At 41.3% G+C, this 15,861-nt stretch overlaps 1 protein-coding gene across 3 annotated transcripts in view; it reads left to right on the forward strand.

The window, feature by feature from the left end:
• The window catches only part of LOC106918859 (SLIT-ROBO Rho GTPase-activating protein 1-like), an 86,581-nt gene that overhangs the window by 45,948 nt on the left and 24,772 nt on the right, over nucleotides 1-15,861 (forward strand). For 2 of the 3 annotated variants that reach the window (XM_014988898.2, XM_014988900.2), the window contains exons 5-14: nucleotides 12-164; nucleotides 1,461-1,589; nucleotides 3,686-3,907; nucleotides 4,815-4,916; nucleotides 8,843-9,040; nucleotides 9,427-9,511; nucleotides 11,546-11,573; nucleotides 12,752-12,860; nucleotides 14,939-14,999; nucleotides 15,644-15,721. In XM_014988898.2, the coding sequence (XP_014844384.1) occupies nucleotides 12-164; nucleotides 1,461-1,589; nucleotides 3,686-3,907; nucleotides 4,815-4,916; nucleotides 8,843-9,040; nucleotides 9,427-9,511; nucleotides 11,546-11,573; nucleotides 12,752-12,860; nucleotides 14,939-14,999; nucleotides 15,644-15,721 (1,165 nt within the window). Of the gene's footprint in view, nucleotides 1-11; nucleotides 165-1,460; nucleotides 1,590-3,685; nucleotides 3,908-4,814; nucleotides 4,917-8,842; nucleotides 9,041-9,426; nucleotides 9,512-11,545; nucleotides 11,574-12,751; nucleotides 12,861-13,510; nucleotides 13,545-14,938; nucleotides 15,000-15,643; nucleotides 15,722-15,861 lie in introns of all 3 variants that reach the window. The other variant, XM_014988899.2, reaches the window with a different exon arrangement.

Below are 15,861 nucleotides of genomic sequence, written 5' to 3' on the forward strand. Positions count from 1 at the left end.
TGCCTCTGCAGGTGATGAAGACCTACCACATGTACCACTCGGAAAGCATCAACGCCGAGAGCAAGCTGAAGGATGCTGAGAAGCAGGAAGAAAAGCAGATTGGGAGGGGGGACCCTGTGTTCAGCATACGGATGGAGAAGAAGATTGAGAAAATAAAAGAGAAGGTGAATTGTGTTGAAATGAATTTAAAATAGTGCATTGAATTATCATATTTAAATAAAACTAAATAAGTTTACAGTTCACTTTCTCTGTTGGCATCTTTGCAGTTTCCTTAAAGAAAATGTGAACCATCTTTGAAGCGTTCACATTTTGTCAGGCTAAAACCACAAACATCAATTGGATTTTATTTTTTAGACGACAACGTAATAAATTGGGACGAAGAAACGTGCTTTGATGTAAACTGTAAATTTTTCAGCCTTCACCAAGATTTCTTCTAGAAGTTAACTTTGTTTAGCTCCATCCTTATTCCCACAAACTCTGTTCATGTTTAGCGTCCCTGATGAACAGAAGCATTCCCACATCATGATGCTGCCGCCACCATGTCCAATGGTGGGAATGTTGTGTCCAGGGCAATATGCTGAGTCGGTTTACCACGACATGGTTTTGTCTAATTTTCCATTTTTAGTGGTAAAACTATTCAGTTATGAAGTATCACATGAATTTGTGGCTTTAAAATCACAGCTTGGGATTTTATTATAAAATTTTATTATGAAATCCCAAGCTACAATTAGGTTATAAAACAGTGGCTTTGAAAAGTTGTAGGCGTATGAATGTTTCTGCCACTTACTGTAAGTAGTTGAAAGAAAACATAATGTTGTGTGATAATTTTAACACTTCTAACAATGACAGAAAATGTGTTTGGTTCTGGCGAGAGTACGCACCTCTCAGATCTCCTTGACCCATTTAAAGAAAAACTCACTGAGAGCATTTTCACAGCCAAACAAGCAGAAGCTTTGCCCATTCAACAGGCCTGTAATTTGTTAAATATCTCTGGAAATGATTAAAGACTGCAGGAACGGACCATTTTAGCAGAACCTTTCCAGGAATGCATTTTAAAGTGTTGAGATATGAATAATGATGAGTCAAAGCCCACTGGTCAGTCGGGAAACTGTGACTCAGAGTCTCATGGTCCGTCTGGTGTGGGATGAAGACGACTGAGGCATCCGGCTGAATCAAAGAGCAGAAACTCTTTCCTTTCTTGATTTTTTTTTTTTTTTTTATGTCTGGTTTTGTTTCTTCTCATTATTTATACCACAATAATGAGGTGGCTCATTGTTTTTCTAATGTTTATTGAAAACTTTCTTTCTGCCTGTAATCCAGCTTCAGCTCTGTGATTCACCTTCCCTGCAGAGACGTAAAACTATGATCGCTTGTCAAAAAAGGCTGTTCTCCACTCATTAACTTCATCCCGTCACCTTCGCTGTGTTGTTTCTCATTGCTGGCTCTAATTCTCTTGTCAGCGTCAAGCCAAGTACTCGGAAAACAAGCTGAAGTCGATCAAAGCGCGGAACGAGTACCTGCTGACGCTGGAAGCGACAAATGCATCCGTTTTCAAGTACTACATCCACGACTTGTCGGACTTAATTGATGTGAGTATGAATCCACACGACTCTCCCGTGGTAGAAATAAAGTTTTCGTGGAAGTTTACTGGGTTTTTGAGCAAAATTTGAAATCGTCTTTCTCATGGCCTCTCGCCCAGATTAGTCACGTTTCAAGATTGTCTTTTTCTAATGAAAGGAGGTAGTTTCGCATCATATTTTATTTTATTTATTTTTTTGTTAAAATAAAGGTTTACATTTATTTACCATAAATCTAAATTGTATCAGTTTCTGAATCCTTGCACTTTTAGTAATCGATCATATCTCTTTTCATTGCTGTATAAGCAGACTTTCTAGCTGGATCCTTTTGCCGTGTCCATGACTTATTTACGATCCGACTCACCTGCATTCCTCCCGTTTTAGCTTAGAGACCCAGAACCGCTGCACTAATTTCCCTGTTTTATTTTTTTCTACCGAAGCAGTGGAAGGTCGGGTTTTTAGCGAGACTTTAGGTTTTTATATTCCGAACAAGACTAAAGGATGGAGAGACATGCAGCTTCTTCTCAGGCGGCATGCTGTGTGCTGAAATTACCCCTCTCCCTGCTTTGCTCACAGGCCTTCACATCTCACCAGGGTGTGTGTGTATCTGTGTGTGGTTGAGTGATATTATGTAGGATGCACTCTGCAGGAGCTGTGTGTGCAGGGTTGCACATATTTCTAAATTAACGGAGAGACTTTTCATGGTCAATAACAACGTCTACTTTCAAGCAGGTGGAGCAGAAACATCCCTGCATCTTTGCTGAAAACCCTGGAAAAATGTAGAATTTGATGCAAATGTTTTCCATGTCTAGATATGATTAATGTTTTGTTTACGGATTTAATTCAACGTGTCATTGTCATCCGTCCATCCATTATTCTGTCCACCTATCCATCTCTCACTCCATCCCTCAGTCCAACAGGAAACTCTGGAAAATATGGGAAAGATTGAAAGAGTCCATGTTTTTTTTAAGAAACTCTGTTTCTTAGTGATTTCAGAACAGGCACTGAAATGTGTGAATATGAGTGTTTGAGTCATGTGTCACAGAACTAGATGAGGTTCATTGTGTTAGGAATCGGCACCCTGAACATAATGTTCATGATAGGTAACACTCTTGGTTCAAAAAATATGAAAATGTCCCTCTTTTTAAAGTTCAAACTGGGATTTTTCATTTATCGTGTACCTTGTGTTAAACTAAGCATTCCCATAGGATTATCATCTCTTCAAAGAAAAAAAGGGAAAAGAAATTAACGGTGAATGTCTGTTAAAAGGCTTGTGAAAAATACTGGACCTGTTTTTGGGGAAAGTCAGTCCCTTGAGCTGCAAATATCAAGTATTTCAGGCTATTTCTCTTGAGATTTTTTTTGTTTTTTTCTACAGGTTCTCAATTAAACTTGCATTTTTGGCCATTCCAACACACAACAGGTGCTTTGATCAAAGCCACTCCATTGTAGCTCAAGTCATATGCTTAAATATTATTGTTCTGCCGGAAGGTACGTTTTTTTATCTAGTTTTTCTTCCAGTATTGAGCATTTAGTTCCATCTGGCCTCCTTTCAACTCTGCCAATTGTCCTTGTCCTGCTACAGAAAAGCTTCCCGCAGCTTGACGCTTCCAGTTAGGTTTCCGGCACACAGAGTCTTTTGCATGTGTTGTTGTTGCTCTTCTACTAAGGCAAGACTTATAAAGTGCACAGCAAATAATTTCCCGTTGACGGATTCTCCAACCTGAACTATGGATTTTTTAAGTCTTCAGTTGCAGATGATGGATTGAAAACAAAGAAGTTTTAAATTGAGATACAGTTTTCTGACCTAATCCCATTTTAAAGCTCTCCTATCTGCTGTTTTCTGTGGTCTTCATGATGCTGTTTGTTTACCGATGCTCTCTATTTGAATTTTAAAGTTGCAAGTCAGCTGTGTATGGAAAATCCTACATTTACAAGCCATTACAAAATATACAAACAAATTACTCATTTTATGAAGAGACTTTTTTCTTTTCATACGTCGCAATTTCTGAGAAATCATGTTTTATTTCTTATATGTTCTTTTAAATTTTCTTGCTTTTGCTGGAAATTGCTCGTCTAATATTTCTCTTTGTTTTATTCCCATCTAGTGCTGCGATTTGGGATATCATGCAAGTCTGAACCGGGCCCTGCGGACCTACCTCTCGGCAGAGTACAACCTGGAAACGTCACGCCACGAGGGTTTAGATATCATTGAAAATGCAGTGGACAGTCTGGACCCACGGAGTGACCGACAGAGGTTTATGGAGATGTATCCGACAGCCTTCTGCCCACCAACCAAATTTGAGTTCCAGTCTCACATGGGGGACGAAGTATGTTTAACTAACGTATTGATGAGAGGTGGCGGTTTTGTAGCAGTTAATTTTTGTTGTAGCTGATGGAGAGTTTAGATCCAATCTGAAATTCAAGGCGGATTGGGACAAAATTAAAGGGTGAATAGTCAATTAGCTTTTTTAATAAGCCTACAATACACAGCTTAGAGAAAACTAAACAAGAATGTGCAATATAAAGTTGAGTTAATTTACTTATTCCCTGTTAAGGAAAGAAAGGTGCAGAAGTTGGACTGCAACAAGCCCAGTATGCTGCACAACTAATGCGCACATAGAGCAGATTTTTTTCCGCTCCCATCAATCGCATATTCCAGACGATTTGCACTTGACTCAACCTTCAGCAACACAACGCAAAGGAGCTGGACCATGTTAAGCAAAAGCTAAAAACGGGACAATAACTAATAACCAGCAACGTGCAAAGTCAGAGATCTGGGAGGATTTTAAACTGGTATCAGTTTACGATATGTCGGGTTTATCTAATTAGAGTTAATTAGTCGGGTTGGATCGGGCTCGATGCCTATGAGCTCGGAGCCCAGTTGGATTTTTTTAGACCTGATCATGAGAACCAATCTCAAACATAATGAAATGAGGTTTTACTAGTAGGTGTTACAATGCAGTTGTTCTTTTTATTATTGTGAACAGGCTGCAGCATCACGTTTTATAGGGCACTAAATTTCGCAAATCAAGCATTATTCCTTCCCCTGGACTTTAAGTAGCTCAACATGTGTTCGGAGTTTAATTGCCCGGATGCCACTATGCTGATATCATGTCTGTTAGGTAGCTCTTCTGCTGTGGCTGTCTGCCTTTCAGTTCGCTGAGGTTTGCTCTGTAATTAAAGAAGAATGTGGAAAGGATTTATTACTACATAAAGACGGGTTCTCTCTTCCAGGTGTGCCATATCACAGCACAGCCGCCAGTCAATGGGGAGCTCATTCTCAGGTTCCAGCAGTTGCAGTCTCGACTGGCCACTCTGAAGATTGAGAATGAAGAGGTAAGACGGCGCCCTGCATTTTAAATAAACAATCCAGAAATTTGTGGGGGTGTTATGAATACATACCTTTTCTTTGACTTGACTTCTGTTGACTTGGATAAAAGAGGCCGAGAGCTTCAGAGAATTAAAGCTGCTAAAGAAAGTTTGTCTGACGCCAGCAAGGTTGGAGGAGAAACATAATAGCGCTGAAGATTCAGGTTTAAGTGTTTGTCGCATATCCATAAAACCCACAAGCTCATATTTACACTTTATGTATGTTCATCTATTTCATATATCACAGATAGTTTTAAAGTCCTTTTCCTTATTTTGCTGCAAGAATTCACCACAGTGCTTTTATTTTCTGTTGCATCTGTGTGGGAAAGCAACTCAACATATGCTGCTGAGCTAAAAGAACGAAGGCCGTGACTGCTCCTTCTTCTTCTTCACACTGTGCGCTCACACATATCCGCCTGACTGCTGCATTATGCCTGACCGGCTTCTCCTTTTTCAGGCATCTGTTATTGCCCTCCATTTTTATGTGTTTGTGCTCCTTTACTTTTTCTCGTACATAGAAGAAGCAGGAACACATGGGTCAGCTTCCATAACATCTATCGCTGTTTGATATTTGGAGTCAACACTCAGATCTTCAGTGGTCCTGACACTTTCAAACCATATTGACTTATTAGGTCTGCATTTAGCTACGTATCTCAAATCGCACCTTCTGTTCTGCGCTTGTCTTTGTCGTTCTTAAAGTCTACCTGGTGTCGCTTGTTGCCTGCAGCAAGTTCTGCACAATAGCAACAAAATCGAAGTGCAAAAAAAAAAAAAACCGTTGTAAAGCCTTTGAGTTTTGATAGTTGTGGTGTGACACTTATGTTTAACATGAAGAGGAAGGAGAACGTTGTACATAGGAATCTGTTTTTTCATCATCAGGTCAGCATGTCGCCACAGGCAGCGACCAGCTGAGCAGAGTAAAGTTGTGACTCTTCTGCATAAAAAAACAACAACTTTGCCCCTGAAATGACAGGAAATGTCATTTGTTCACTCCTCAAATTAAATGTCATTTACTGCCACCATGATACACTGCACTCAGTTTCTGTATCTTCTTTACATTATTTCCCCATAATTGAAAGAGAAAATGCTCAGTGTCAGCCCAGTTAAAGTTGCAGTGTTTGCAGGATTTCTGAGCACACGCAACACCCCCCACCACCCCACCTCAACCCAGATTGTACATTTGAGTGTGTGGAAGCTGACAAGCTCCGGTTTGCTTCGTGTCCTTGTCCGCCTGCGGATGTCCTGGTGGGTCAGAATCCGAGGGCACTGCAGCCTCATGTACGGATCACCAGATGGCCTCTCTTCATGATGAGCCAGATTCATCCTTGGAAAAACGAACTCTCAAAGCACGGCGGCGACCTGCGCGCTCCGCTGTCAAACCTAAAAGAGAGAGTCTGTGTCGTTATTTGGACAGGAAAAGCTACAGGGCAGAGTTTTATAGAAGTGCAGCTGCATCCTCAAAGCACTTCTGAGCTGGTGAAAGAAATCATGCTGAATAATTCACTGGTGGGTGGAGTGCAAAATGGGAAGTCTGACCCTGGATTTCAACTCAGCTGGGAGGAGCTCACTGTGAAAATCGCAATCAACCTTGTCCTGCAAGGACAGTTTTGTTTTCTGCTCCCTAGTCCACTTTTTTTTTTTTTTTTTTTTTTTTTTTTGCTTTGTCAAATTTTTAGATTAAATAACGTTCCAATCTACATTTCATTTACCTTTGTGTGGCCCAAAGTTCACACTAATGTTTCTCTGGTGCCTGGTGTCCTCAGAGCAGAACACAAGCCGACAGAGATGTTGTTCCTATGATTTTTCACACCAACTTCTGGTAATTTCATACCATCTCTTCTGAAGGGAGTCTTTATTTTTCATCCAGATAAATTTCAGGGAGACACATCAAAGCCGGTGTCTGTCTGTGTTCATAGCTTGATGATGAGCAGATTACACACTCACCGCAGGGCCTGTTGAAAGCTATCGGACTGCAGTCTGGCTTCAGAGATGTGTTGATAGATGCTGAATAGCTGCTAAGCGATGGGTTCCTTCTGACCTGGAGAGTCGCATTTATTTAAAACATCACAACTGGAAGTATTTCAGGTTTTGACAGTGCAAAAGTTAGTTTTGGCTCCCAGAATGAAGTTTTGGAATAAACCACACTAATGATACGGAAGCTGAAATGTTGATAGTGAGCTTTTGGACATAGCTTAGCACAGACAAATAAACTTGACTCCACGCATGGGGCTTTGTGTCGGGCTGTTGTACAGCTGCAGGGCCTGGTGGGCATATAGTCAGCGTGTCTCTGTGAGCTGTTTGGTGACTGAACCCAGCAGTGAACATCGATAACTATTCGTCCACTGAATAATGAATAAACTCAGCAGCTTTTTCACTGGGAGACATTCTCTTGCATGCATGGCTTCTGTTTTCATAATGACAGCTGGGCCTCTCTCCTCTGAAGGAAGGGGCCACCCGGGATGGGACTTGCCGGTGAGCGAGGGATCCCAAACACATTCGGTGTGCAACCAGTGACTGAATGTCGCAATATGTTACATTTTCTAAGGAACTTCTTTTGACTCTTTTCAAATCAACTTTTTTTAGGAGTTTAGAGTCTGCTATCTTATTTCTTTCTTCTGTCATTACTCATGTTCCAACCTGTAGTTTGTTTCACCCGAATGACATGTTGGAAAACACTGAGACTACATCCACACTGTGTGCTTGAAAACACGTTTCAGCACTGTAATCCATCACAGGAAGAGAAGACGGCCTTTTATTTTCAGAAGGGGAAGGAGGGGTGGGGGGTTTCTTCTCTTTTGAACACAGACAGACGTAAAGGTCAAATAGCTTGTGAAGAAACAAGCTGCAATTGTTTTGTCTGGATGAAGTCTAACTATTTACATCCCCAGTCTACCTTGTCCTTTAAATATCATCGAGGTCAGACCTGGTTAGCTGCACCTGAAAAGCGGGGATGCTCTCTTTGTGTTAAAGGTGACGGTAATCAGGGTCCCTTCAATCTGTGCAGCAAACAGAACTAAGATGGTCACAACCCTCTGTTTCCCGACAGGATATCTCCCTGTCAAGCGGTCAAAGAAGTATTTTCCTGGAGTTTTCCAGAGAGGTAGTTGTTTTTGTTCCTGCACCTTCTTGGGCCTCTTTTCCTCTGCAGCTTTTCCGCATCAATGATTCATTCTCTTGTTTTATTTTTATATATATATATATATATATATATATATATGAATATGATAAGTCAGAGAGTGGTTTTAAACTTTTTCTAAAGTAGAATAATTGTAGCATTATTAAAAAATTGTGGTTGTATTTCTACAAATTACTGCTTGTGGTCTCTTTTTCTCACGCACTCTTTTGATTATCAAACATTTGCCATTTGCAGGGCTTTTACGGATGCACTTTCACTCTTTATTTGCTTGTCCCATAATCTTATGTCGCCACATGATAGAGCCAGTCATGGCCTGCAGCTCTTGGATAACTTAAACATGTTTTGTAGTGAATGGAGAAGGGTATGCTTGGCCAAAACCCTGATGTTTTTATATGCTTCAGGAGAAGCAGCGTTGACAGGCTAGGGGCGGTTATGGAAATGAATCTTTGAAGGCTGCAAGTGGATGTACCATCTCCAGCCAGCACCGCTCACCTCCAGCCCCTCTGAGTGCATGCAAGCTGATTGCTTTGGCTGGCAGTCGTGTTCAGCAGCCTGCGGATTTTTTTTTTAAAGATTGTACATCTTGTCAGAAAGCAGCTGAATTTTTTAGTGTCATGAGATGGAGAGTGTTTTGGAGAGAGTAGGAGTAAAGTGGGATGGGGGTATGGCGACATTGTGATGATGAAGAGGCGATATCGGGCTTTTAAGCTGGTTTCTTTTTTGTCCTTTAATCATAGCTTCCTCTTCTGATCGACAGGTGAAAAAGACATCAGAGGCCACTTTGACCACCATCCAGGACATGGTGACCATCGAAGACTACGATGTGTCCGAGTGCTTCCACCACAGCCGCTCCACAGAATCGGTCAAGTCCACCGTGTCCGAGACGTTCCTGAGCAAACCCAGCATCGCTAAGAGACGAGCCAACCAGCAGGAAACGGAGCAGTTCTACTTCATGGTGAGAGGCGGAAAGAAAACATGAATATGTGATGTGTGTCTCATTTTGAAAAGAAATTAAAATGCAGGTCAGGGATTTTATAACAAAATTTACCTCACGTCAAAGCTCTTACTTTCACTTGAATGTGCTTATTTTATTTATTTATTTTTTTACTTAGAAATTGATTATATTTGGCAGAGGTCTTATTCTTCCTAAACATCTCTACATTGTGAAAGCAAACTGCTATCTTGGACTGGTTGGAAGATGGACATGTTCTGATAAAAGCTCTAAAAAGGCTTTTAGGATGTCCTTTGCCCTTGGCTGCCTTATCATTGATTGCTGTCTTGAGAGCTGGCTCTCCGGCTGGCACTCGGGGCGGCCGTGTAATTACTCTCGATTCTCCACAGAAATTCCGCGAGTTTCTGGAGGGCAGTAATCTCATCTCCAAACTGCAGGCCAAACACGACTTGCTGAAGAGGACACTCGGTGACGGTACGGTCAAAGTCCTTTTTTTGCCCTCCCCTGTGCTCATTCGCGCCCCGTTGTTGTGCTTCCTCCAGTCTTTTTTCAGACACACAAAATTTAGATCATTTCATTAGGCTTTTATTTGATAGACCAACAAAAGTGTGAAAGTTGAATGAAAAAATGCATTGTGTTCATATATTCAGCCTCTTTTTCTGTGATACCCCCAAATAAAATCCACATAGTTCCATTTAAAAATAACCTAATTAGGACATAGTATCTAACCGTGTGTAATAAAATCTCAGTACAAATACAGCTGATTAGCGAAGCTCTCATAGGTTTGTGAGAACCAAAGAAAAACAGGGGGGATACCTCAAGGTTGTAGTTGTGGGGAGATTTAAAGCAGCTTTAGTTTACAAAAGACTAAATCTCACAGAACAATTTCAAAACCATTATCTAAAAATGAATCTACCAAGACATGGCTGACCTCCTCCCTCATCAGAAGCAGCCAAGAGGAGCTAGAGGAGCTGCTCAGAGCCACGGCCCAGACAGGACAAAGCAAACCTGTAAGGAAGCTGCACTGGTCAGCTGAAGCCATAAAATGTCACCTTTTGGGCAAAATGTTGTGTGGGTAGAAGACTGATGCTGCATATAGCCCCTCCCACTGTGATGGTGGCAGCATCATGATGTGAGGCTGCTTCTTTTCAGCAGCAACATGGAAGCTAGTCAGTGTAGATGGTAACATGAATGGAGCTAAACACAAAACAATCCTAAAAAAAAAATAAAATAAAAAAACCTGCCAGACTCTAACAGCAGCCTGTTAAAGTCTGACAGTTTTTTTTTTTTTTCATTATAATGAGTTATAATGAAAAGGCTTTAGATCAAAGCATATCCATGTGTTAGACTGGCTCAGTCAAACTAAACCAAAATCCAACCAAAAGTTTTTGGCAAGACTTGAAAAGTGATTCTGCCTCAAATTTGACTCGACTTGAGCCATTTTTTCAAAGAACAATTGGGAAAAAAGTTTAAGTCTCTACATGCACAAGTGGGTGGAGGCGTAAACCAATTAGACTAAGTACAATAAAATGCTTAGTCAGAGGGACTGAAAGTAAATAATGGAGCCCGCACTTTTCAGATTTTTAATCTTCCCCCTTCCACTTGACAATGATGCTGTACTTTTCATTGATCTATTACATGAAATTCCCCTAAAATTCACCAAACTTTAAGTTGTCCTACTTTTAGATTTTTCTCTTGCAAACTCCTTTATTTTACTCCTCCCTCCCCCTATTCTTGAAGAACATCCTGATAGAAATCTGGATTTTAGTCATTCAAGCCACATATGAAAGGGATTTTTAATTTGCATTATCCGACTTACCGACTTTGCTCCCCACTTAAGACCGCCGTGTATTAGACGACCAGCCCTCACTGAGTCGGGCTCTCATTGTTCCCCTTTGGTGGGATCTCAGTCAGCAACTGTCGGTGCTTGTGGTGACCTTCACTCCTGGTGGTCTCTGTAAAATCGCCCACTTAATGAGCACCAAAGCCGTGACTGAGCAACGAAGAGAATCGCCTGCTGTTTCTGACACATGCTACTTCATCATCCTGTTGTCACGGAGCTGAAGGACAGCATGAGTCACTCAAACGCAGCAGCAGGTTTGATGCTGCTCATAAAATTTAAGCATCTTCTGATCATTAATGTTAAAGTAGATGTTTTCCTTCTAATCTTATTTTATTAGTCCAGCCTTGTAGATCGTGTGGTCAAAAAATGTCCAAATGTCCGCATGCCCTGGCTCTTTAATCTGTTGAACTTGTAATGTGGCTTTTTGTGTCGACTGCGAGCTAGAGTGCGCACATGAGAGCATAAAAGCAAACGTGGTCCTGTGTTGAGGATTTATTTTAGCTGCTCAAGGGGCCAACGGTAGTAGACAGATGGCAGGCTTCAAACGCTTCACTAACCGTGTGCACATTTCACCGCCGGGACACCCGAGACAGGTCCTGGCATGTGCACCAACTCCAACTTTATACGTCTTCTCTGTTATTTTTTCGTCTCTCCTCTTGCTGCAGGCCATCGAGCTGACTACATGACCACAAGGTAAAACACACACACACACACACACATGCAAACACTGCCACATGCAAACACATCTGCTACTGTTCATGTTGAAAGTAGAGTGCAGGTGGAGTCTTCAGAACCAACGCTTTCAAAACGCTTGTGAGGCATTTCACAGCTTCAGTGCAAGGATGATGAAATTCTGCAGTTCAATTCTCGATTGTTGGCAGTCATTTTAAAGCGATCATATTTAAAACGACAGCAGCAATGGTTAAAGTGCATCTCCCCTCAATGACCAGCTCTTCATGAGGGTCTTACAAACAGAAGCAGGTCGACAAGGAAACCTTTGCAGACAATTGTTGCCTTACTGCACTTAAAATCCCATTTTCAATCATGTAAGGCACAACTTACAGCACATTCCTCCCATTTTGGCTCTGGAATGTTGGATACAGGTAACATAATATTTTAAATTACTTTATTTGTTTGATCTGTTCATTTCAAATATTTATTTAGTTATTAGATTGTGGCATTCCCCCCCCCCCCCCTTAAAGTAACCCTAACCCTAACCCCTCTACATTTTCTGTAGCTTGAAACTGGTGAAGAGAAATGTGTGGGGACGTTGTATTTTGACCAAAGCGTGGCACGAGGTGTCAGTAAGATCTTAAATGTGTCAGCAAGTGGACAGAACTTCCAGCTTAACATTCTTGTCCAAGAAAGCCTTTTATGGCAACAACCATGAGAACAAATTTAAAAAAAAAAAAAATTCTTCAAATTTCATCTTTTGGTCTGACATTCAAGAGTTTTCCTGGCCCTTGCAGTTTTGCTGCTGTGAATAGGAAGCAGAGCTGAAAACGGGAGGACCTGGGATGCTACAGGTGGCGAGAAGCCAAACTCACACCAACACACACGTCCTCACAGCGCAGCAGAGGCTGTTCCCAGCAGAGTCTGTCATGAGATGGATGCTGACACATACGATGCTCCCAGCAGCTCTGACATTTCAGTGGCCTGAGATATCTTGCGGGGGGAAAAAGTGAATAGTTGTAAGAGGTTTTCATTAACCTGTCTGTCATGTGCAGTAAAAGGGATTTAAAGATTATTTAGCTTAAACTTCAAGGTTCCGGAGGACATGAAACGGTTTGAAGAAGCAGTACACCATGTGCAAGCCTTTTGAAATGAACTGAGATGTTTGTTTATTCTAATGCATTCTTTGTATTCTACAGTAGACATCCCAATGGGCTGTACAAAACCCTCACAGGCCCCCGGCGGCCTAGACCCCGCTCTTGTTTCAATGTTAAGCTATTTAATGGAAATTTGGAGTCATTTATCAAGGTACAGATTTAACATCTGCTGGGTGGCTTTTGTTCTCCGCCTATTCTTTCCATTTCTTTATTTTCCACTCTGGCTTTCTGACCGTTTTGGTGGGCTCCCCCGAAGCATCTCGGCTTTGATTTATTGTTAACCAACAACAGATTTCTGCTAAGATGGATTCTGGAAGCCGTCAGCATGAGTCATTGAGCTCTGGCCCTCTGCCTCTGGGATGCAGGGTGGCATTGATAGATTTGAAGGGTCGCAGGAGGGAAGCAGCAGCAGTTGGTGGGCTAAATATTTGTGTCCGTCAGCTCCCCCGGGCTTCCTGCTGAGCTGGCACGTCTGAGCCGCTCTGGCAGAGATTTTCTCCCCTCAGCCAGTGGAAACAGCAGGGTAAATGGCAGTCAGGGGGGCAGATGCCAGGCCGATAAGGTGGGCTGCCTCTCTCCTCCAATCCCCTCGTTGCCTCTGGCTGGTGGGTCCATGCCCAACACTGCCTGGTCCTTTTCAGACCACAAAGTCTTTGTAGGTTTGATAACAGCGCAGGGTGGAGTGAAGGTGCTATTATGCTATAAGCTTAGGTGGGCAGCTGGTGCGGTTCTAACCTGGGTCTTTCTTTTTTCTCTTTACTTCCTGGTTTCCTCTTTGCCTCTACTGATTCTCCTCTTTAGCCGCGGACGCAGGAACTCACATACTCGACATCAGGTAGACTCCGAAGCGGTTTCGGAAGCTTGTGCTTCTTGCCTTTGCTCATTCCTTTAGCATGATGGATATTTCATTATGTATTCTTCTAAATAAAACCTTTCGACAGACTGAGTTGAAGACTTTCTCCGACGAAAGATAATCTGACACACCCCCACATCGACATTTCGTCAGAGATTCCACTTTCACATGTCAAAAAAGGCATGCTGGTACAGAGCATGCCTCTGTATGCTCTGTACCAGCAGAGCATACAGAGCATACATATGCTCTGTATATGTATACAGAGTCAATCAGTCAACTGATGCACTGACATCCTGGTCAGTGCATCAACTCTACTGAAATTAGTGTAATCAATATTGGCATGGTTGTTCTGTTTGGACCCACTGTGTACCCCTGAGGGCTGTAAACAAATCCACTGTATGATTAAAAAGGATTCAGAGTCTGTGTCCATCATTGGATCACAAAATCAGAACGATAGGCCAGTCCACGACTACATCTATGAAACTGCTGGGTTTTGACTTTTAGTCCTTCTTTGCTGGCTGCCATATTGTGTAGGTCTTTAGATATGCTCTTTACACAACACATAGCACCTCAAAACATCCTTGCCATAGCTTTTAATGCAATACTTGGAATCCACCACATTCTCAAATTGTTTACAATTAAATTAAGTATAAGTACAAGAAACGGTAAGGAAGCTCGGTATCATCCAGTCAACATTTTCCTTCTTTAGCACCAATTAGCATTGAAAGAGAAGGAAAAGTATCCCTAATTTTAAGGTAAACATCTTATTTTACCTCGTAGTCAAGAAGATCAAAAATCTTAATTGTGAAAATTTCACGTCTAGAGTTTTACAAATTAAATGTAAATATATTTTCCATACTAATATTAAACATCTGAAATTATACCCGCCTTTCAAAAGCGCAGTCTGCATCTCTGTTTCCGTGACAATTGGCCATTTCTGAAAGTGGGCATGAATAAACAAATTGATGACATCAACTCAGTCTGTTTTCAGGTTCTCAGAAATCGGCTTTCCCTTTCTGCCCAAACTTTTCTGACCTTGTGTGTTGGCATGCTGACACAATGGTAGGACCTTCTACCCTTGTGTAGACCACTACCTGTTAGAGCCCTACCAATACCATGAGTCAACTGGAAGATGCATAAGAATAAGTAAAAAAAAAAAAACTCTACGCTTTTATTTGGTTTTTGTCTGTTCATTTAATTAATTGAAATGTACAGATAATGCTAGACATCAGGTTGCCATATCTTTATTGATATGTATGTTGTTGCTACACATTGGTATGCCTCTAACATGTATTCATGTGACTTAAAGAACATGTGTACAGGATTTTTAGAAATAAAATAAAATCCTGATGATTTGTTTACTCTTTCTCCCGAAGGACTCTGGACAAGCCATCCCCAGAGTGGTTGAAAGTTGTATTCGCTACATAAATCTATATGGTGAGTCACTCATCTGATCTGCTATTGATTCTCTAATGCGCTGAATGACACTCAGCATTCGAGCAGATGATGTGGCTTTTTAAGATCCACTTCAAGTCACAGTTCTGGGAAAATACAGATTCACTCTTGTTTTCTGCAGCTGACACGTTTCCACTCGGCCTCCCAGATATACTGTGAAGCTTTCAGCTCAGGGGAGCTGTGAACAAGGGGCTAATATAAAAGTCTTTAATTAAGATTAGTACCAACTCTCAGAGTTTTGAGTTAAAGCTTTTGGAGATGCCTAGTTTGTGACGAAGGAATTTGAAAGGAGGCAAACGGCAAACTAATTTTGCTTTCTCTCGACTCTTGACCTCTCCCCTCATTAAATCCTAATCCCAGCTGGAAGACACTTCAGGAGAACATGATTGCAGTCTCCTCGACTCATTACTCTTTAATTAGCAAAGTGAAGGGGCTTAGCGAGGAGGTTGTGCTTTTTACGACCAGCTAAGAAAACCGTTTTAGTCGAGAGGGTTTTTTTTTGTGTGTGTGTGTGTGTGTGTGTGTGTGTGTGTGTGTGTGTGTGTGTCTGTGTTGTATGTTCATTAAAGTCGACTTAGAAACTAAGTCTGTTCTAACTTTGCCTTTTTATGTCTTTGGCTCTGAAGGCCTCCAGCATCAAGGGATCTTTCGTGTGTCTGGATCCCAGCTGGAGGTCAACGACATCAAGAACTCTTTTGAGAGAGGTGAACAACTTCAGCTACTGATTTACCATGAATTACTTTTTATCCATTTTCTTTGAATACATGTGATATATATATATATATATATATATATATATATATATATATATATATATATATATATATATATATATATATATATA

Source organism: Poecilia mexicana, unplaced genomic scaffold (assembly GCF_051168715.1).
Source record: "Poecilia mexicana isolate PSO_F unplaced genomic scaffold, ASM5116871v1 scaffold_6, whole genome shotgun sequence".
Lineage (NCBI taxonomy): Eukaryota > Metazoa > Chordata > Actinopteri > Cyprinodontiformes > Poeciliidae > Poecilia > Poecilia mexicana.